Source organism: Chaetodon auriga, chromosome 24 (genome assembly GCF_051107435.1).
Source record: "Chaetodon auriga isolate fChaAug3 chromosome 24, fChaAug3.hap1, whole genome shotgun sequence".
NCBI lineage: Eukaryota > Metazoa > Chordata > Actinopteri > Chaetodontiformes > Chaetodontidae > Chaetodon > Chaetodon auriga.
In genome coordinates this window covers 1,080,001-1,102,500 of record NC_135097.1, presented here as the reverse complement: position 1 = coordinate 1,102,500, position 22,500 = coordinate 1,080,001, and the positions used below count along the sequence as shown (strand labels likewise).

General features: G+C 43.7%; 3 protein-coding genes across 6 annotated transcripts in view; 2 read left to right on the top strand and 1 right to left on the bottom strand.

The window, feature by feature from the left end:
* The window catches only part of LOC143317410 (uncharacterized), a 25,681-nt gene extending 16,269 nt beyond the window's left edge, over window positions 1-9,412 (top strand). The window contains exons 19-31 of the mRNA XM_076725561.1: window positions 104-168; window positions 363-468; window positions 806-871; window positions 1,332-1,440; window positions 1,637-1,704; window positions 1,785-1,844; window positions 2,200-2,361; window positions 2,576-2,667; window positions 2,841-2,961; window positions 3,094-3,205; window positions 3,653-3,770; window positions 3,911-4,027; window positions 4,578-9,412. Of these exons, the coding sequence (XP_076581676.1) occupies window positions 104-168; window positions 363-468; window positions 806-871; window positions 1,332-1,440; window positions 1,637-1,704; window positions 1,785-1,844; window positions 2,200-2,361; window positions 2,576-2,667; window positions 2,841-2,961; window positions 3,094-3,205; window positions 3,653-3,770; window positions 3,911-4,027; window positions 4,578-4,674 (1,293 nt within the window). The 3' untranslated portion in view covers window positions 4,675-9,412. The remainder of the gene's footprint in view (window positions 1-103; window positions 169-362; window positions 469-805; window positions 872-1,331; window positions 1,441-1,636; window positions 1,705-1,784; window positions 1,845-2,199; window positions 2,362-2,575; window positions 2,668-2,840; window positions 2,962-3,093; window positions 3,206-3,652; window positions 3,771-3,910; window positions 4,028-4,577) is intronic.
* A 152-nt stretch (window positions 9,413-9,564) lies between these two features.
* Window positions 9,565-18,927, top strand: cfi (complement factor I). Its single transcript, XM_076724826.1, has 17 exons — window positions 9,565-10,759; window positions 12,492-12,649; window positions 13,009-13,162; window positions 13,496-13,559; window positions 13,661-13,826; window positions 14,009-14,208; window positions 14,929-15,036; window positions 15,120-15,242; window positions 15,690-15,725; window positions 15,832-15,852; window positions 16,515-16,657; window positions 16,838-16,941; window positions 17,573-17,677; window positions 17,786-17,961; window positions 18,122-18,223; window positions 18,317-18,465; window positions 18,575-18,927. The coding sequence occupies exons 1-17, from the start codon at window positions 10,700-10,702 to the stop codon at window positions 18,641-18,643; spliced, it is 1,938 nt and encodes a 645-aa protein (XP_076580941.1). The 5' UTR covers window positions 9,565-10,699; the 3' UTR covers window positions 18,644-18,927.
* LOC143316967 (calcium uniporter protein, mitochondrial-like) overlaps window positions 18,870-22,500 on the bottom strand; it is a 6,295-nt gene continuing 2,664 nt past the window's right edge. For all 4 annotated transcript variants that reach the window (XM_076724838.1, XM_076724837.1, XM_076724839.1 and 1 more), the window contains 8 exons: window positions 21,830-21,890; window positions 21,139-21,306; window positions 20,250-20,354; window positions 19,929-20,086; window positions 19,717-19,823; window positions 19,491-19,587; window positions 19,221-19,337; window positions 18,870-19,105 (listed from right to left, as the gene is read on the bottom strand). In XM_076724838.1, coding sequence (XP_076580953.1) covers window positions 19,028-19,105; window positions 19,221-19,337; window positions 19,491-19,587; window positions 19,717-19,823; window positions 19,929-20,086; window positions 20,250-20,354; window positions 21,139-21,306; window positions 21,830-21,890 — 891 coding nt within the window. In that variant the 3' untranslated portion in view covers window positions 18,870-19,027. The remainder of the gene's footprint in view (window positions 19,106-19,220; window positions 19,338-19,490; window positions 19,588-19,716; window positions 19,824-19,928; window positions 20,087-20,249; window positions 20,355-21,138; window positions 21,307-21,829; window positions 21,891-22,500) is intronic.

The window sequence follows — 22,500 nt, the reverse complement described above, 5'->3', positions numbered from 1 at the left end:
TGTCAACACGACTCAGTGTAATTTGACATTTAACGGACAATCACGTGACGGTTCGTCCGAGGAAACAAGGTAACAACAGGAAGTTGTTGTCTCTCTCTTCCAGGACGAGAACATGATCAGTTTTATCAAAGGAGGCATCCAGATTCGAACGAGCTACCAAATCTACAAGTGAGTGACTCGGCTGAGCTGGCTAAGAGGACGCTGTGACGCTCTGAGCTCCACGTCTGTAAACGGGTTTATTTTGCTTCCAAACGTGTCTGGATGGAAAAATTCAACTTTCAAAAGCTTCAACATTGTAGTTTTAACAAGATGATGATTTGTCCTTCCCTGGTTGTGACATCATGCTTTTTGTTGTCCAATAGGGATTGCCAGAATGTGCTGAATGTCACTCGGGACCTGGCCGGCCAATCAGATTCATTCAGACAGTTTGAGGGCGGGGTCAAGCTGGGCCTCGGATCCTTCAACCTGGTGGGTTTTTAAGAGTTTCATTCTCCTGGAGTCCCAGACGGGAGGAATCGTTCAGTCACGTTCAAACGACTTAACCAAACTGACGTCCACGTGTTTTCTGTGTTCCTTCCAAGCTTTCGTTACGTGTTCTGAAAATAACACATAGCACCAAACACATCCAGTGTCTCAGCTCACTTCACAGGGTGTCCTCACATCATCGCTGCATTTCTTCATCAGCGTGTTGGCGAATCAGAGACACAAACTCACACAGATCCAGTAGAAAGTGCACGTTTTGATCGACTGACAGTGTCATGGTGTAATACTTGATTTGACACCATCTTCTGTCTCTTTCTTTCAGATGTTGTCTCTCCTCCCTCAGAGGATTTTGAGGTTGTTGGAGTTCATCGGATTCTCAGGAAACAGGGTCAGCACAAGTCCATTAACACGAGCCCGTAACCTGTCTGCAGACAGCTGTGAAAGTGTTCTGTTTTGTAAAGTGTGGCAGTCTAAGGGTTAACTAGAAGAGTTAACTGTCCTGCACAGTCTCCAGTTTTGCTGCAGTGATGTTACTGCATGCATGGAAATGTTTCTGTGAAAACAGCCTCTCTGGAGTAAATCGTTAAAACACTCAAACATCACTACAACACACCGCAAAGGAATCACCTGGAAGGTTTGCACTGGTCCACGTAACTTAAAAGGCAACATAGCCTACAGGGACCAGCAGAGGTGGAGGGAAACGGTCTGATCCGGGCATCAGTAGTCCGGTGGCGTGTGGGTGAAGCAGGTGTTGGTCGCTCGCAGCTCCTGCTGGCTGGTTCAGAGGAGTCAGCGGCGCTGAGAGCAGCTGCAGACAGACAGATAATCCCGTCTCTGTCCCTTTGCAGGGGTTTGGTTTGTCGCAGCTGAGCGAGGGAGCCTCCAGTCACAGTTTGCGGTCGATCCTGTCTGCTCTGACGCTGCTCTTCTACCACACATACGTGTCGCTGATTCTTGGTAAGAAGACGAGATGGATCTTTGCCCCTATCCCTCAGATGTAGCTCACTTTAACACAGCAGTTTGCTACAGGTACCAAATCTCAAATGTACGGAGGACTCGGGGTGACACTCTGGTCCCCGGCTGGTCTTTCTGCCACGGGCCTCTTGTGAATGACGTTCTGGCTGAAGTTAATGGTGACGTTGTGTTTGATCAGGGACTGGAGAGGGGAACCTGGTGGAGGCTGAAGCCCTGCTGGAGCCATACCAACACAAATACCCCAAAGTAAGTAACCACACGCACAACCAGACGAAGCTCAATTCTGCAGAAAAAATATGTCCGATTCATGAAACTTGATGTTTCAGGGCTCCATCATTCTCTTCTACTCTGCTCGCATCGCCACGCTGCGAGGAAACTTCGAGCAGGTCTGAAACACACCTTTCTCCTCCTGTCTTTGACATGTTACCTGCCCTCGTCCTCAACCTAAACCCAATGAAACCTCGACCTTCAAATCAAATCTGAACCCAGAACAACCCTTTGAAGAAGTTAGAACCCTTTTCCAAAAACATCCTCATTTTCGCAACTTTCTGAAAGCGTCCACTGTTTCCATGATGTCCTCGTCCTCCGAAAATGTCCCTTCCAAAATGTCCCCACTTTCCAAAAATTTGCAAACAAGTGAAATGTGGATATATCCTACAACATGTGAACAAAACAAAACTGAGCGTTTACACCCGTCTCTCGCTGTCTTCCCTCCCTTCACCTTCACCCGTGCTGCCTCAGGCCCGGGCGAGCTACGAGGAGTGTATCAGCAGCCAGCAGGAGTGGAAGCAGATCCACCACATCTGTTACTGGGAGCTGATGTGGACTCACTCCTACCAGCAGGAGTGGCAGCAGGCGTACCGCTACGCCGACCTGCTGTGCAAGGAGAGCCGCTGGTCCAAGGTCAGCACACACCGGATGACATTTGTTTGAGCTTTCCCTGAATTTGGCTGTACTGTACTGTTATTTATTTGATTTTTTAACGTATGTTTTGTGCGTTGGCTCTTCGGTGGGAGCCGACTCGTCTGTGACCGACTCATCCCCACTGTGAGCTGGTTCTGAACGGGTCGAGTCGAAGGCCACGCTAAATTTCTTCTTTGTTCTTGACGCTCTGCAGGCTATCTATGTGTACCAGAAGGCGGCCATCCTCAGCATGATGCCAGAGGACGAAGTGAAGAAGACAGGGGAGGACATCACAGAGCTCTTCAAGTCAGTCTGCCTCATACCCCGAATTATGTCACCACAGCATCAACAAATCAAATCTCTGAGGGAAATGCATTTGGATATACACACAGAAATGCACGGGGGGGGGGCTCAGGTTAGAGCTACGTTACGTTTGAGGTTAGAGGTAGAAGCTTGAATATGTGTGTTTGTGTGTCCAGGCAGGTGGAGGGGCTGAAGCAACGCCTGGCAGGGAAGTCGATCCCAACAGAGAAATTTGCAGTGAGAAAGTCCAGACGCTACAAAGCTGCTAACCCCGTCCCCCTGGTCATCCCGGCGCTGGTATACTCACATACACTCACACACCTGTGGCCTCTTTAAATGATCAGCTGTGTCCGTCAGAAAGCTTTGATTGGCTGAGAGGCAGAATGAGCAGCAGATGAACGTAGTCTGAACTACTTTCTCTCTTTGTAGGAGATGATGTACGTTTGGAGTGGTTTCAGCATCGTCGGGAAGAGAGCTGACAGCACTGAGTCCCTACTGGTCACCATAGAGACGGCTGAGGAGCAGCTTCGCAATGACCCCAGTAAGTTCATAACACCGCTGCTCTTTTTTCCAGCGTTTTTTGGTCAGTTTCTTCCATTTTTCAGCCTTATGAACAGCAACTTTTGGTACTCGATAAAAGCTCCTCGTGGTTTCTCAGTTTGATCGATTTGGACAACCGTAAACGACTTAACATGCAAACAACGTATACAATTCTTAAAGAGTAAAAAGGGTTCCACAGGGTTTTGTTGTTGACCCACTTCTCTTCAGTTTGCACTGAAATAAATGACTTAATCAGAGTCATGGAGCAGGTGTTCACGTGTATGCAGACGATGCTGTGGTGTATTTATCAGCACAGTGATCTGGTCAGTTGTTGTCCTGCTGTCTCAGTGCTTACAGTCCGTCACAGCATGGTTTGACACCTCGTGTAAGACTGAGACGAAGTGAACGCACGGTGGAGATAATGTACTGACTGCCGTCTCTCATTCAGACCCGTCAGAGTTCCATCCAGACGACAGCTGCCTGGTCCAGATGTTGAAGGGACTCTGTCTGAAGCACCTGGACCGTCTACTGCAGGCCGAGCTCTGCTTCACGCAGGTCCTGTCCAGGTAACGCACACAAAGGCGTGCAGACAGACAGTTGAGGCGCAGACAGATGGGTTCAGGTGCTCTGTGTCACCGTCTGTCTTTTGAAAGTGTGACAGAGATGAGATGAACTCTCCTTTCTGTGTGTTCATGTGTCCTTTCAGTGAGGGTCACATCAGATATGATCACTACTTGATTCCCTTCACTCTCTATGAGCTGGGTCTGCTGTACAAACAGCAGGGAGACTTCACTAAGGCCATCACATACATCGAGAAGGCCAAGTAAGTTCATTTTGTACAATTACTGTATGTCTAAACTCATAATATACCTAATGTACCATTATATGATTGTAGCTTTAAACACCTCTACATACCTTTCACACATAAGCTTTCACAAACCTTTATTAACCTCTTTATATCTTTATACACCTCTGTTTACTTTCATATATATCTTAACATTTTATACTTCTGTATACCTTGAATTACCTTTATACACCATGTTACAGTACCTTCATTCATCTCTGTATACCTCCATATGCCATTATACCGCTATACACTTTCATGTAACGTGTACATCTCTGTATACTTTTACCTTTATACACCCTCACATTTACCTTCGTACACATTTTTTATACCTTTGACTGTTCTGTTCTGATGGAACGGCACTCATACCAGTTTGAGTTTTCATTTCAAAGTGCTGCATAAAACTCGACTGAGTACATTTATTGGTGGGATTCTCCCTGAAGAGACCTCGCTCAGATATTTGAGGAACAAAACAACATTTCTTTTTCTTCATTTAAGATTCTGAAAGATGCATTTTGTTCTTCATCAGAACGAACTACAAGAACTACTCCATGGAGTCCAGACTGCACTTTAGGATCCATGCAGCTCTCACCAGCCTGAAAGGATCACCTGTTGGCACCCCATAATACTCCAAAACAGCGCAAACTGCAGCTGGAAACAACACTGATGAAAACACGATGCCTCAGTTGAAGTGACTGATCCCCCCTTTAATGAAGAAACTTTCGGTGTGTCAGCGTTTTGAGATCACACGTCCACCAGGATCAGGACGTCCTCCATCGTTAGCAACCTCATATTTTATTTTCCTTATTTATTTTTTGAATTGTGTGGACAGATGAGATTATTTAAACATGCAGGTCTCTGCAAACAAGCTCGGGCTTCCCTTCAGCGTCTGCCAGCTAAAACTGAGACGCCTCCTTCATAGTCAGTAAGGACACATGAGGAGTTTCACTCAGAGGGCTCATTCATTCACAGATGCTCTGCATGTCCCATGCTGTTTTTCATGGGGGGGGGGGGCGTTATTGCTGGACTTTTTGATATAAAAGCACAAAGTAAGAAAATGGAAGGCGCTGCAAGGACCAAACCACCAGGGGGAGCCAGAAAGTGATGAGATATCTGGGAAATGCAGCTGCTCACCTCTCTTCACCTCTGCCAGCATGCTGAGCATCTTCTGTCTGAACGGCCCCAAAGTACAAGAACCTGATTTGCAACATCGCCTTAAACTAAAGTAGATTATCATTTCATAGTGCGCTCTCCTTGCAACACCTTTGCTCACGAAAACTAAGTATATTTTTGGGACGGCATTGTAAATGCTGACAGATTTCAGGCTGAAAGGTGTTGAAACACAGGTGTACTGATAAAACTGATGAGAGCGTTCATGGTAACAGCAGGGAGAGGCGTGTGTCCAAACACGCAGTATTTATACTTCATATTTCCTTTCCTTTGCCTTGTTTGATTTCCTAATAATCAGGCCACATGTGCGTGCAAACATGCCTGAGCACATGCAGTCACAGCCTTCTCACCGACCGTGGCTTATACAGACACACACACACACACACACGCGACGTAATACACTCATTCCAAGCTTGCACATACTGGGCAATGTGCACGTTGAACACACACAAACGGCTGTACGTGCACACATTTAGCAGCAATATAAAAGGACTCGCGCTGTTAGTCGACTTCAGTCAGTCTGTGTGTCTACAAACTGTAGTTTGAACTGTATTTTGTTGTATTTCTCAGAGGCAGAAGAGCTTCTGAGGCAGTAATCATCTCTCTCCAGGACTGTCCAGATTTCAAAAGCTGCTTTTTAAAACTTTGACGTAAAGCTGTCCTAAGCAGCGTCTTCGTATACGCAGAAAAAAGTCTACGTGTAACGTGAAAGAGGTGGCTCATTATGACGAAATCGCAGCTTATACTTTTGCCTTTCTGACAAAAAAATCAGTGATTGCAACTTTACATGAATCGAGCGTGACGTTGAAATGGCGCAGAAGCACCAATTTCCTTTTTTCGGCTGCTTCTATGCCTCCGCCAAAGAAATGTGGTTTTGAGATATTTATGTCTTCACATGGTACAGCTCTGCCTCTGAAGAGCGTCTGCACGAGCAAAGCTACGCTCGCTCCAGGTTTACTCAAACCTCTGCTGGCAACCGAAGGCTTCTGGTTCGTCGCCCGGTTCGAGCTGCTAACGTTCTGACTGCTGGAGACGTTTGGCTTTGGCAGGTGGCCTGTTTTTTCTTTTGTTATATGCGATTATATACCACGAATTATGCAGATCAACAACATACATGAAGAGCAGTTAGCTTAGCATCTATTTATGTTCTGATACATTTCAAAGAAGCACAATTCATGATCTCCATTCGCTGTAATTTAACAACAAAAAGACAGACATGAGAGCATAATTTTGTTCATGACCTGTTCTCATCTGGCTCCAAGTAGTTTGATAATCTTTTATGTATATGATATATTAGTACAATGAATATTTACTGTGTGTCAAACTAAAAAGGTACTCTGCTTTTCTACTGGGTGGATTTGTGGCATGAAAAGATGAAAAAGCTTTCACCTCTCGAATGAACCAGCTTTCCCGTCACACACTAAACGGCATCGATTAAAACAGTGCACCGCTGGTTAGAAGAGTTCTGCCGTTCAGTCTCGAACCACAGAAAACAGCAGTAGAGTCGACTGAACTGCGTCATTGCTTCCATTTGAAACACCGGGATGAAGGATGCACTTCTCCTCTGGACTCGCTTCTACTAAACTTGGAGTCGGGTCCTACTTGAATAAATGTGAGGCGTTAACGGTTAGCCTTCTCCCCGCAATGAATGTATGAACCTAAAGACCAAATTATATGTGTGTACGTGTACTTTGTTTTTTCGTGTGTAACTTGTGCCTGTTAACAGTTTTTGGGTGTAATTGTCTTGTTTGTGTCATCTGAAACTTTACGTCCGAACAACTTTTCGCCAAGTCAATCATAGTTTTACGACAAAGGACCAGAGTCTTCTGTGTAGAAGAACTGTTGCAATACACATTGTGAGGTCCCATTTGTGGCCGGTAGGTTACTATAGTACGATCAACTGCTAATGCTAGCAAACTACCAGCAGAGTTTTTGGCTAACGTTGCTGGTTTCTGAACAAAATTTTAGTGAATATTTTAAGTTATGCACCAACTGTCTGCTGTGACATGATTGATATAACAAAGTGTGGTCCTTTAGCACAACACCCCTCACTTATGCTACAGTGTTAGCATGCTATCTGTTCAATCACGCCTCATAATATGCTAATATGGATGTGCCTGCTAGCATAGAATATTCTAAAATGTTAGCATTCGCACTTGATGTAGATTATGCTCATGTGTTCAAGTCTCATGTATTCTGATTACACTGCAGTCACAGATCCAAACATTTGTTTTTGTTTTTTTTGTTTGTTTTTTTTTGTTTTTTGAGATACAAATCTCAAAAACCCAGAAGATCTTTGGACAACACCAAAGCTTTGAAGGTACAGATGTGACCGATCCGCATCGCAGTTTTTGTCAATGTCATGATAAAGAATGAAAATTATGGATGTTTTCAGTGTCATCCGTTTGATTTACAGCCTTTCTTTCTAGAAGACATTTGGTTCATTCAGTTGTTCATGTCTGTGCTTCTGTGTGTGTGTGTGTGTGTGTGTGTGTGTGTGTGTTGATTCGTAATAGAGTTTTCTATAGGATTTGCATTGCATGTGATTCTTCATTTAATCTTTTTTTGTCTATATGAAACATGACCATGTGCTTCATGGCAGGAAGCGGTACGACCCAATATTACAGGCTTTATGGTTACAGACGGTAATCCATGTGGTGCAATAAAATGAACACAATAGAACAATAATAATCCATTTTGAGTCTTATGGCGTTTTTCTTTTATTACCATTGTTTTTACGTCTGTGTGTCTCTTTGTGTGTCTTAAGCCTCGAAATAAGTCTCTGGGCTTGTGTTTCTATTAATTGTTGTAGATTTATAATGAACACAGGATAAAAATCATGGTCCAGATTGTGGCCTTAAGTTAACATCATACGTGTGTAGAATCTGTACAGTCAAAACAGGAAATGGCCACCAAGCTAATACTGGTAGATGTTTTGTCTTTACCAGCTCGGTCTCAGATAATTTTGTGAAATGAGCAAAAGAAAAGAGAGAGAAATGCAGGAAAGACGAATGCATCGAGAAAGGATCCTGAACTCCAAACGGTTAGCCTGTTAGCCGCTAAACTGATATCTTAGCTAATCTAAACCGTGTCACAATAAGAACCATGAGCTGTTCACAGCCCAGCTGCTCTGAAAGTTAAAGAAACCATTAGCTCACCTGAAAAGCGCCGTTTTGGTTGCCTTCGCTGCATAAGTTTGTTTTAATTGCTGAACAGAATTGTGCTCTAACCTGAATCCAAACCATTTTGGCAGAACCACACCTGAACCCAACGAAAGCACGAACAAACCTAAACCAAAGTTTACCATTAGCCACCCTAAACCCAACTGTTATGCTAAACTGAGCTAACCTGAACAAGTCTTTAACTACTGAATGAAGCTGAATGCTAGGCTAACAGAAAACTCTAAATCTATGACTGCTAACCATAAAATGACAAAACATAAAATGTCTTTTCATAGTTTGTGCTCATTTAACAAGATTTGGTGAGACAGCAAACATCAAGCTGTCTTCTAAAACACTAAACCAACCTGACAGGTGTCACTGTGGACGAAAAGGTTTTCTCATTGTATGTAATATGTATTCGTTTATGTGTGTCATAGCTGCAGTACAGAGTTAAACGTATTGTCCAAGATTACTTGATGTGTGTAATTCGTGCAATAGATTTTGAAAGCCATATTTCTTTTGCAAGGTGCTGATATACTCACTCAATACTGATACATTATGCCAAAAACACACTGGAATCACTCTTGATATTGTAGATTTGTCTCAACCTGTTGGACAATCCTTGAGTTTAGACTGGGCACATTGAGACAAGTTTAAAAAAGTGTGCACGGCTAACGCTTCCGGTGGGTTTGTGACATTAAAAAATTCTGCATATCCCATCTGACCTCCAGCTGACCTCTGATCAGGAATGTACCACAATGTTCTGATTTGATCAAAAAAAAAAAAAAAACACCACTAATTGAGCAGAAACGGGTCTAAAGGCTAAACGTGTCTTGAGATTTTTGATCCTGTCAAAAGAAAATTCAACCTCAGTGAAAACTTTTATGGCTTTTGAGCAAAGGTGTCTGGTTCAGTTTCATGATCAACTCCCTCTGAGTCTGAAGTCGTGTTGCTCAGATCTGTCAGCATGAAGTCAATCTGGTGATCTGTGTCTGCTCCAAACTCAGAACCAAATGAATTCATCTGAGCCTCATAGTCTAAATTTAAGCTTTCTCTCATTGTGCTCTAATTATGGATCCAAGTTGATTTTGTGCTTTTGCATGTTTTAACCCTTCAAACACAAATTGTACATATCCTTTGTTGTTGTGGGCCATTTTTCAGAGCTTAAATTTGGAAAATCATGTATTTTTTCCTGCAATTTGGCATCATACATATTTCTACAATATTCTTGTGTCTCAGCTGCTGTTTCTGCAGAAGAGGTCAATCAGAGATGTAGTAAATTCCAAAAACTTCATTATTGCTTCTGAACGAAACATGTTGGCACACATGCTGAATTCTTCATATTGACCCAGAATCTGTGTTAGTCACCACCTTGTTCTGGCTGCACAAAAACTGATTGGATGATTGATCAAGTGTGTAGTGGGAGGGCTGGATTTTGTTTGTGGTTGTGTGCAAATGAAGGAAAACTCAGGCCCAGAAATCCTCCTGCCTCACAAACAAGTACACCGTGATTTTGAAACACTGTTATTGATACAATGTCGAACATTAACTTATTTTGTACTTGCATCCATCATTTCTCCTGCTCAGGGACAAAAGTCCCAGCATGTGTCAGCTCTTTCCCAGCAGAGGCTTTGACTTGTCATAGCAGGACATGCGCAGGTGTTAGCAGTAACATTAACGATGGCTCCACTCTGTTCAAGTGTTCCCATTCACAGTGTGACGGTGAGCCAGCATGGGCAAAACCAGGAGCTTGAAAACGAAGCAGCTGAACAGAATTCAGCCCTGATTGATTGTCGTTTCTACACTCGTGCTGTCCCTGCTGTGATGTCAAAATGTCTGTAAAAAAGGGCTGCACACAGAAGGCAGCGAACATGCTCACATTGGGTTAAAACCACGACCTTCAGTACTTCAGGGCTGACGTGCCGCCTCCATATTTGTATATGTGTGATTACTGGAATCTGGGTTTACCCACATGCAACAAGCACACCCCCTCCCCCCGAGTCCTCAATGCCTGTTGTTGTTACAGATCATCAGTCAGCTGTGTGGCTGTGTTCACATGTTTGTGTGTCCATATTGACAAGACGAGCTAATGATTGATGGCATCATCGGTGGACAGAGGAGATATCAGGCTGTAACAGAGAGAATCACTGCCTCTCTGTCTGTTTCTTCACTGTAGAAGTTATTTTATTTCCTAATGTGAGTCATTTTCTCTTTTGTCTACCATTAACAACGTATTTAAGAGGAAGAAGAAGAAGAAGAAGGAAACATTTTTGTACGAAGCTGAACTGTGGACTAAACCAGACAGTTTGTGTTTGTCAGGATGAGGTCAGCTGGATGTTCTCTTTTCTTGATATTTCTTCTCATCATCCACTCACAAACGGTGAGTTAAGGATTGTGTTTGTTCATCCTTTTTCTTTCAGTGCTTCCATATACATTCCATCACTTTCTTTTTCTTTTATTTGTGGGACTTTTATGGGTTTTCTTCTTTTGTATTTCGTAGGATTTCCCACCTTGTATTTCTGTTTGATGTTAAACACAATAAATGCTGCTTAAATAAATGAATAATTATGTATCACAAATTAAATGAGACATTGGATATATGAATGTTACATTTAATTCTGTATTTATTGTGTATATAATCACTACTCAACTACCCAATCTGAATAAATATTTGTGATTTATTATTTACGGTGACAATTACGCTTTAAATTGCATAATTATTTTTTCTTTTATTTAAACATTTTATTATAGAATTGCACATTTATTAATTTATAAAAGCATTTAATCATACAATTCTATATTAGTTTATTTTATTAATTCATTTTAATTCTAGAATTATTTATGTATTTATATACTTAGTTTCAGCTGTAAAAACCCTCATTATTCGGTTCCAAATGCTAACAGCAGAAGTGGTCTTTGAGACAGGACTTAGGACACATTCAGACCTACTTTAGCTTTGCATGGAAAAAAAACAACAACAACAAAAAACACTTCCTTCATCTTCATTCATTTCAACAGACAAGTCAGTCAACAAAACATGATTGCCGATGCAGAAGGAAAACGAGCACAAAAGAGTTTAACCTGGCTCAAGCTCTGACATAAGGGGACATTATCCAGTTTCAGTGTCTCATAGGTCTTTAAGCTCATAGATCTCTTCCTAAAACTCAGCTTCCTGTGTCATGTTTCATTGTCTCACAGTAATGAAGCCCCTTGTTTTGTTGGTCTGAGGTCTGAGTGGTGGCCTGAACACCCACTAAAGGTTTCAGTTGTGATCCACTGTCCATGAGCCATGACAGCAAAGACATGCCCCTCCTCTGCTTCAGTATTGACCACGGAACAATCAATAGTTTTAGGTCAGAGAACCTCAGAGGTCAGATATGCAGAAATAAACAGTAATGCCAGCACATGAGTACCGTCGTTTATCTTTTTGGTGGCAGTGAGAGATCAAGCAGCAGCAACACGTTGAAGTGAGGACAAGGAAGACAGACCAAGACCAACATACAGAAAATTACAGGCCAGACAACAAGTAATTAAAGCAGGGAAACATCTCTCCAGAACACAGGGTGAAAGGACATACTTGATTTTGGATATTGTCTGCAGTAAGAGGAAACTAGATCTAACAATGCACTTGATTTGGTTCCCAAAAGTGAGAATACAATGACTAATGAGCCCAGGATTTTGCACAGGCTTGAACATACTCAGCCAATTTGCCAAGACTTTTAGACATGAAAAAGATAAGAATCTCATGCTTTGCTTCATTCAGCTGGAGTCACCAACCATCCAATAGGTAATCTCATGAAAAAGTGTATGTAAATTACCCTGGTTATTTGGTTTTATTTGGTTTCTCCATAAGAAATCATTAAGTAAATAATTCAACCTTACACGATACAATAAAGTGAAATGTGTCAATTCATACTGTCATTTTATTGTTCTGTCATGAAGAAATTGGTCAAATACAACTGCTGTATTTAACAGGCATCAGAACTATAAGAAATATAAAGTTGTGTATCATCTGCGTACAACTTTAATAGGAGAAAGCCAGAGCTGTAGACCATTTTCTGTTCTGTCCTGCTGTATTGATTTGCAACTGTATTACATTTAAATCACTACAGCAGTGGTCAGTTTATGGGGATCGATCATTTATAGACCAGCAGAAACCAGAGTTAACGACCCAACCCCCAACTCCTATGGTCACCAGCCCTGCCCCAACAACCTCTGAAGCACCTGTGATAGATGAGTTTCTGGGTCCACCTGAGTGTCTGGAGAAGAAGTAAGTAGTTTCTAAGGTCTGTCATATTTGTGTTTCCCCTTTTGCATTCTTACATGAACACCACACCAGACAAATATGAATTAGTGTTAAAAAAAAAAAAAAATCAAACAAATAAAATAGGGGTCGATGAAAACACGGGCTGATTCTGAGGTTAGGGTTAGACATGAAGGAGAAAATCCTACAAAGAGGTTAAATGCTGAGATGTTCCCTCAGTAGACCCAAAGACAACGTTTCAGGCTTATTGCCACTATCATTCGCTCCACAGTATTTTCTTAGCTTGCTTTAATAATTTGTAATGAAATAATGTGAGATGAATCTGTGTTAGCTGTTGGCATGATCCATCTTTCAACATTTATCAGATTTACTCGTGCGTCATGTGACTTGGTTTTTTGTCCACCATGGGAGCGTTGCATCGATGGACATTGCTCCTGTAAACCACCCTATCTGTGTCCCACTGAGGATGTGACCTCACTTTGTGGGCGGGACCATAGGATCTACCGCTCCTACTGCCAGGTAACTAATAACTGAGGTGATGTGGACTGCTGGTCTGGAATTGGAACTGGTTATAGAAAGACAAATTAGGAACTTGTTGTAGATATATATTTTTCTAGGATGTTAATCAGTTTCTGTAAAATGTGGACCTGCTGAGTTTCCATCTATACCCCTTGCCAAGAATCAGAACCATTTGTCAAGATGCTAAATCGATCAACAGACTTGTGAAATCAGAAGCAGTAAAATCTAAGCGATGCTTGAAGACCTGGCTGATTTCAGTCGTGCAACCCTCTCAAGAGAGTACGTTGTAATTGTAATCGATTTTGGACACGAAAATTTTAATCTGTTTTCCAGCTGATGGCCGTCTCATGTCGGACCAAGAAACCGATCGTGTCCCACTTTGGGGAAACATGTGGAGGTCTGCTCTCACAGATACAGTCACTGCCTTGTAATATTTTAACTATTACTGCTGCATTCCTACGTATAACTCATGTTACATTTATCTCTCTCTCACCACAGCAAGTTATCCAAAGTTCAGCAGTTCAATAGACTCAGACACAGGAGTGGTAAGGATCTTCATTCCTGATGCTGTGAGCGCTGAAGGTGGGGAGGACTTACTGGTGTGTTGGAAGATTTGGAACATGGCCGCTGCTAATGTGGCCTGCAAGGAGAATGGGCATCCACTGTGAGGATATGTATATTCATATAATCCATGTTTACAATATGGACAGTGTTTTGTGTAAAATACATGCCAAAAAGTGGGCCGTTAACTTGTGGGATAAAAGGAAAAACATGCCTGAACTCACAGCGGTCACAGCGCAGTCACATACAGTAAACCTACGATGTGACTTTGGTGTGTGCTTACAGCGGTGCAGTGGCTGCTGATTCCATGTCATACAAGTACCTAAAAGGCAACCAAGACAGGCGGCTCCCGGGCAGCTGTGTTAGCGTCCGCTGCCAAGGTTACGAGACTTCACTTGCTGAATGTGAAATCTATGACAAAGCCAGGATTGGCAGCAGGAAGGTTGCAACAGCAACCTGTTACGACGCATCACAAGCACCCAAAGGTTAGCATGAACTGATTCCATTCTGTTACTGCCTTGGACTTTGATCTTAGAACTCTATTGTACTTTTGAGATGTTGGTCCTCACCCTTACCATGTCACCATCAGGTAAGTTATGTTTCTGTGTATCTTTGCTGATGCAACCAATTTCCCAGTTGGGATTAATAAAGTAAAGTCTAAGTCTAAGTCTCAGAGGTCATGGTGCAATTAAGCCAAATGTTTAGGTTTTCTAGGCCTGTCTAACAACCTTTTCCACCTCATCCATTTCACAGCCACGTGTTGATGGATCCTGTCATCTCATTTGGACCTCTAACTTTCAGCCATCAGTTTACTCATTTGTAACAGGTGCCAGGTTCCAAGGCACTGTCAGCAGTGGCTGATTATAGTCTAGTCCTGCCCCTCCCTGTACCTTCTACCTAGGAGTTGATGAACCCACATAGTATTGATCACACAGTCACCATACCAGATGTCAAACAGCCAAGCCACAGTGTCCCCATTCCAGGCAACATCCCCTAGGTAGCCAGAATGCCTTGCCTAAACAGATACCTAAATCCACTTTGCCTGGTAGCCAGTAGCAGCAGCAGAATCAGCCCAGGTATCCAATGGGGCTACTACTATCTGTCTGGACCTCATCTGAGACTTCTGATTACACTTCTTAAAGGTTGTCTCTTGTATTTTGCGGTACCCTTTTAGCACTGTGACTTTTTTTGTCTGTGTGTTTCAGAGGAGCAGTGTGGCTTCACCTGTGCAAACAGCAAATGTGTATATCTGAACCAGACTTGTGATGGAGTTGATGACTGTGGTGACCGCAGTGACGAGATGTGTTGCAGAGGTAAACCAAACATACCCACAAAAATGGATTTGATAACCTTGTATGCCCCTTTGTTCACAATGTGGATCATGTGTGTTTATCAGGTTGTAGGAACGGTGCTTTACGCTGCAAGACCGGTGTGTGTGTGCCCCAAGATGCACTCGGTGATGGACAGATTGACTGTCTGGATGGCGAAGATGAATCAGAGAAACACACTACGAGCAACAGTGAGATACAGACATTTTAAAATCACTTTACCCAAACATCATTTGCTTCCATTCAGTTTTGGAAATCCTCTGCTTTTTGTTAGGATTTTTGTTGTATGTAATTATGATTTCCTTATTTCACTTCAAAACAGGTTTAAACAAACAAAAACAAAGTGACCAAAGCTTGGGAAGGCAGCCACTGTTGTTTGTTCTGTCTGCCATTTTCGTGTGGTTAATATAGTCCAGTGAGATCGATAAGTTTTTACTGAGCGTTCAGTGCACTGTGACTGATGGCCACACTTGAACAACCCAACTTCAAGACCACCACACCCAAAGCTGCAGTAATTTCATTGGTGTCAGATTTCAAACAGGGTGTTGGGGTGTTATTGATCAATTCTAACAGTCGACCACCATCAGTCTCACTTTCTGCACCTTCTTTATACGATCTTGTATTTATGTTCTCCACAGAGCCAGCAGCGGAGCACCCACTACTGCAAAACTCAGGTATGTCTGTGACTTAGATGGAAACAGCAGTGGGTTGAATCTTTCATAGGAAACTCTCGTTGCTGGTGATGGTGATTATAATGACATTTTTTTGTCTTTATTTCAGAGTATGTCTCTCCCAGAAAAGGTAAACAGTGACACTTAGAGCATAGTTTCATCAGAAGTAGTAGTACACTTTATGACCACAAGTGAATGGACGTCCTTGTCCACATACAATTATTCCTCAGTTTCAGTGATGGGAAATGTTAACACTATAGCACACAGTGACGTGCAAGACAGCAGTGTTTCCCCAGATTTTCAGCAACAGTCGGTGTGTTTGTCCCTTTCCTGTTCCAACATGACAATGCACGAAGCATCTCCATAAAAAAATGCTTTTCCTAGTTTGGTTTCAAGGAACTTAACTGGCCTGCAAAGAGTCCTGACCTCAGCCACATTCAACACCTTCACCAGTGCAGGACCTCCCTAATTGTCTTGTGGCTGAATGGAAGCAAGTCCCTTGAGCCAGGTTCCAACATCTGGAACCAGAACAGTGGAGGCTGTTACAGCTGCACTTTCATGCCCATAGTTTTAGAATTACATGTTCAACTATCACATACGAGTGAAATGGTTGAGTATCAACATACTTTTGGCTAACTAGTGTAGTCAAATTACTTAAGTTTGAGTCCAAGTCAAGCCCAGGTCACTGAATCATCTAACCGCAAGTCAAGTTTTGGTCCATATGCCCCAAGATCAAGTCTTCCTCTTGTCACAGCTGGATTTGAATTTCAATAACTCTGTTTATGTGTCTAGAAACTATGGCCAACAGAGTGCATTTGGAGTCCAAGTTGTACTGTGGGATTCCCAACATGACCACAGTGGATGATGTTGAAGTGGAGGAGCGAGGAAGGAGCTACCGAGTCAAGAGAGTGGTGGGGGGAGTCCCAGCTAAACCGGTCAGTTAGAAACAGTTACCAGTACACCTGTTTAAAGCTACCCTGTGTACCACTGTTACCATTATCATTTCTTATGTCACTTTTTATAATTTTCTAAGGGCAGAAAGAAGGAAAACATTGGCTGATATCATGTTCTTGTGGTTTTCCCAAACTGTTCCGTTCTGCCTCGTTGGTCTGCAGACTCAGATCCAGTGGCAGATCGCGCTGGTGGAGAACAGGAAGATCGACTGTGGAGGAGCTTACATCGGAGGATGCTGGGTTATCACTGCCGCTCACTGCGTCAGGTAGCTCTATGCTGCCCTCCTGGAAAACTATGTTCTTTAAAATTTCACCAACATGATGTTTATCATCATCAGGCTCCCTTCCGAGGTATTCCCCATGGAGGAAATTCAGTGGTCCTTCTTCTTGACATTCTGTCCTATTGAATGCCAAATGCTACATACTGCATAATGTGGCAATAATAATAATAATAATAATAATAGCTTGAGGCTTTTACCCTACATAACCTGAGATACTTGAAAATCAGTCTGTGATAATTCTGCAGTCAGGACGCTGTGAGACATACTCGTTTTCACCCCACAGGAATGTATTTCCTCCTTCAGAAACTCCGACTGGAGCCTGGACTGATTCACTCTCAAAGAACCTCGCTAGCCTAGCAGCATTAAGGCTAGTAGGCGTTGGTGTTAGCCTGGAGTTCTCTCCATTCAAACGCAGTAATACATGATTGTCTAATCCTGTAAGATAACACAGCTTTCCACAAAAAAATCTAACATACAGCCCTTACTGAAAATGTCAGTGTAGTTGTAATGTTGTTAATAATCGTAACAGCACTTGCTGAGGTAAACGTAGCAGCAGTGGCTGTTTCTTCCTCTCAGTTGTAATGATAATAGTCTGTCATCCACGCCTCCTCACCAGGCCCAACCCCTCTGCGTTCATGGTGAAGTTTTCTCTCTGGCAGAAGTCTCGAGCTCAGAACACGACTGACATTGTTCCTGTTGAAGACATTCACATCCACCCCAAGTATCTATCCATCTATCTGCTTCGCTCAATCATTACACATAAATATAAACAGTAACATTAACTGAACGGCAAAAACCTTAAATGAGACATGTTCTAAATGTCCTGCAGGTACAACGCCAGCACCTATGAGAATGACATCGCTCTTGTGCAGCTGGAGAAGCTTCCCTACACGGACAAGTGTCTGGAGGACAACCCGGCCGTGAGTGCCGTCTGTGTCCCCTGGACCACGCAGCTCTTTCAGCCCAACCACACCTGCAGCATCTCTGGGTGGGGACGAACTGCAGGTGTGTGCTTCACCGGCCAGCTTTTATGTCACCACACAATCGAAAGTTGCTGCTTCCGCCCACAGCACGGACTAAACAGTCCGTTAGCGTGTATGGAGGAAAAGGAGAGAAGTCGGTCTGAAAAGTGTCGTTGTTTAAATATTGATGACTGTGTTCGCAGACGGCCGAGCATCTCAGGTGTTACTGTGGGCCAACGTGTCCCTCATCGCGGACTGTCAGAGATTCTACAAAGATCGCTTCAAACCAGGCATGATGTGCGCAGGTGGGTGTGTGCGTGGTTTATGAGCTGCACACACACAGACGTGCTGCTCCATAGACATCGTGCAGGTGCTAATCTGTTTGTGTGTGCGTGCAGGTGACCTGGACGGCAGCGTGGACTCCTGTCAGGGGGACAGTGGAGGTCCTCTGGTCTGTGAGGATGAACTCGGTGTTTCCTACCTGTGGGGCATCGTCAGCTGGGGAGAGAGGTGTGGTCAGCCTGGATTCCCCGGAGTTTATACACAGGTAACATAAGACCGTGCTTGACCGCCACAGGTGCACTAATAGTGTCACTAAAGTTAGCACAGCGTTAGCATTGTCATGTTGTTATGTCTCTTTATTGTCTCTCTGGCAGGTTGCTCATTACTTTGAGTGGATCAGACTTCACACAGGCTGGCCTGCAGTCACCAGGTTCAACTCCTGAAAACACACCGACGGGGACTTTGAATTGTTGAGAGCTGACGCGTCTTTGAACACGACGTCCTTTAAGTCTTAGCCTGTTATTTGTTGACCGACTGTATTAAAATACTGAACCACTTTGTGTCCAGTAAAATTTCAGTCAAATATAACAAAATAATGACACATGTTTTATATGTACTGCAAGTTTTAGAGGAAGAGAAATGAAGCAGAGTTCGATTCAAGAGACGACGTGCAGGACAGAATAAGAAAGTGTATTTTTTAGTGTCTTCGATAAAGACAAGTGGACGTTACAGGACAGAATAAAATAAAAAGTTGTTACAGAAAGAATACGAACAAAAAAAGATGCAAAAAGTTCTTTGAACGTCACAAAAGAGGAAGAAGTGAAGTCTCAGGTGGCTCTTTGTGGCTGAGTCTGATTCGCCGGCCGCTGAATGGAACTCCTCAACCTGCTGAGATCGCCCTCCACCTGCACACACACACACACACACACACACACACACACACACACACACACACTTTTAAACCTTTACACTTCTTACACACACAGAGGTCAGGATGTGAAGCTGCTCCTCGCTCGTCACCTTCGCCAGCTCGTCTTTGAGCTCGTTGTATTTCTGAATGTTGAATTTCTGTCGAGATGCTTTCTGATGGAACAAGTGAAGGAACTGACGGTCTCTCACCTTCGGACAGATGAAGTCCTGCACACACACACACGCACACACGCACACACACACACACACACACACACACAAAATGAAGCGCAGACAGACGTTTCACCTCTCCTCCCAAAAGTCTCTCGACCTGGACGAACCAGCATCTTTGCAGATGTCTCACAAAGACAGAAGACACACCTGTTTGGTGAGGATGTAGTAGGAGAAGAAGATCATGCTGGTGCTGTAGGAGATGAAGTACGTAACTGGCTCCATGACATCCCAGGCAAACACATACCTGCCAACACACACACACACACACACACACACACACACACACACACACACACACACGATTACAGGATACCTGAGTGCAGCAAACTATACATTTCAGGCTTGTGTGTGTGTGTGTGTGTGTGTTCATTACCAGGTGAGGTAAGCCAGAAATCCTCCCTGCAGAGACAGGTAGGCAAGCCCCACCCACCCCAGTACTGATGCTCGAGTCTCCGCCTCCTGCGCCATCTTAACCCTCACCTATGAACACAGGAAAAGTCCTCAAATCAAAAGGCGACTGAAGTAGAAGCAGCTGTAACTGCAGTAGTATTTGCAGTAGCAGTGGTAGTAATTGACGTGTCGTACCGTCTCCAGTGGCTGCAGCTGCTGTTTGAGCTGCTCCCGTCTGATCAGCAGCTCGCCGTGTTTCACGTGCTGATGCTGAGGAAGAGTCAGAGCCGAGTGAAGCAGGTGGACCACGTACTTCATGTCGTCCAGACCCAACACGTGTTCGTGAGACGAACCTGACCGACACGCAAACACACGTCTGAGGTGGAATGTTGGTTTAACGTCACACGTGATGAGCGTCGCACATCAACATGAAAAGTTTCATACAAGAAACGAGTTTCCACACGCTTCCTGTCACACACACACACACACACACACACACACACACACAGGCTGTACCTTGTCCAAGTGAGCGAACGTTGTGAGTGACATCATTGATGACAAGTTGAAAGTCTTTATGCAAAACAGTTTCCATGAAGGTGCATGAAGAGATTCTCTGTCCGTCTGAAGAAGGAAGACAAAGTTCAGGGACGTAGTTTCAGATGTTTAAGGCTGATTGACAAAGTGAGGACATTTTACAAAACGAGGACGCTCATGGACAGTCGGGACATTTCTCAGAGCTCCCGTCCGGTCCTGTACAAGCTGTTTTTGTACCATCTGGATACACTGAAGTAGTTTTTTTTTGGTTTCTTTTTACACATAGAGGCCTGCAGATCATATCTGAACCTCATCAGAATGGGACGCCAGCATGAAGTCCAAGTTCAATAAAACCTGATGACACCACCCCTGAAAATACATACTACATACATTTCAAACCCTGTGTGATACCTGTATTTGCATTCCAACAATGTGGCACGAACATAAACTTAAACATGTAACACTCCAATGGCCTGCATGTTTAGAAGTGAGAATTATTTGGACAGTGAGGACATTTTTAGGAAGCTGAGACAGCTTTAGGCAGGGCAGACGAGGGGTTTGCTGGAAGTGAGGACATTTTTGGGGCTTGAGGACATTTGTGGAAAGTAAGGACATATTTGGACAGAGGGGACATTTTAGAAAGTGAAGACATCTTTTCAGACGAGGTCACTGGGAGGGTAGTCACATTTTGGGAAAGTGATCACGCTTCACCTGGTCCTGACTTCCTCACATCCTGCATTAACACTCAGTTTCAGAGTTAAGGTCAGACTTAGGTTTAAGTTAAGATTTGTGCTCCATACAACTATAACAGTACACGTGTGTGTGTGTGTGTGTGTGTGTGTGTGTGTGTGTGTGTGTGTGTGTGTGTTACCTCCATTGAGCAGGGTGGCGGTGTGCACCTGGGAGTCCTTCGCTGTGATGTCACGCAGCAGGTCGCCCACTGTGGTCAACATGGGCGTCAGAGTGAAGCGACACACCTGGCCTGCAGGGAGGCGCAGGGAGAGGACCGGGCGGCCGAGGCTGTAACGAACAGACGCATCTGAAGGAGAGAGAGAGAGAGAGGATTAAGCATCAGGCGTCTCTGCTCTGCGAATCCATTTAATGTCGCCTTCTTATCCAACTCAAACACATAAACACGCCCTGAGCTGCACCGTCAGCGTGCAGGCTGAACAGCTGCAGAGCGTGCAAACCTGATTTCTAGTCCAGGAATGGTGAGCTCGGCCTATCTTTGGTCCAGACTGAAATATCTCATACGGACATACGCGATCCCCAGAGGATGAAACATATCGACTTTAGAGATCCCCTGACTCCTCCTCTCGCGCTACCATGAGGTTCACTTTAGTATCTCAACAGCTATTGGACGGATTATTACCACGTGTGCTTCAGACATTCATGTTGAGAATAACTTTGGTGACTTCATCATCAGGTTATTAAAAACTCTGTTTGTTTGTTTGTTGCAGGTTTTACACTAAAACGTAAGAACACCGCTGTGGTCCCTCAGCCGAGATGGTTTGGAGACGTTTCTTTTTTTGGAGACTTAAAAGACAGAAAGACAAGTTTACCTTTAGATGGAGGTCGACTGCTGTAACTGGACATGAGACGAGCGGACCACACCGAGCTGGACTGAGAGAAAAATAAATTATTAGAATCAGAATCGGCTTTATTGACAAGGACTCCGGTTTAAACACTGCACTCAGGAAACAAAGGACAAAAGGCTGAACAAGTGCAAAAATATCAATATATATCAAATACAGACAATATGACAAAGAATAATGTGGCAATAAACAATATGATTATAACATTCACACCTCAGGCTCCTGTGTTCTCCCTGAACGCTGGATTTTGAACATTTGTAGCAGCATTTTTGCACAATCTCACAGTTTTAACCACACCTTAACCAGAGAGGTAGAGGAGGAAACGAGAACATGAACATGAATCATTGAATGAATGAATGAATGAATCATGTTCTGCATTTAACAGACGTGAGGACAGAACCAGAAGAGCTGAGACCAGCTGAACGGTCGAGAGACATCCAGAGACAAGAGAGAGAGAGAGAGAGAGAGAGAGAGAGAGAGAGAGAGAGAGAGAGAGAGGAGAGAGAGAGAGAGAGAGAGAGAGAGAGAGAGAGAGAGAGAGAGAGAGAGAGAGGGAGAGAGAGAGGGGGGTGTTCTACAGCTGCATGCCATAACAGATCACACACACACACACACACACACACACTCCACAGTAGCAG

Excerpts from the sequence above, each read along its gene's own strand:
- cfi (XM_076724826.1), top strand. The coding sequence starts at position 10,700 with ATGAGGTCAGCTGGATGTTCTCTTTTCTTGATATTTCTTCTCATCATC. Across the intron at positions 15,726-15,831 it reads CCCACTACTGCAAAACTCAG|AGTATGTCTCTCCCAGAAAA; the intron begins GTATGTCTGTGA and ends TCTTTATTTCAG. Across the intron at positions 15,853-16,514 it reads GTATGTCTCTCCCAGAAAAG|AAACTATGGCCAACAGAGTG; the intron begins GTAAACAGTGAC and ends TTATGTGTCTAG.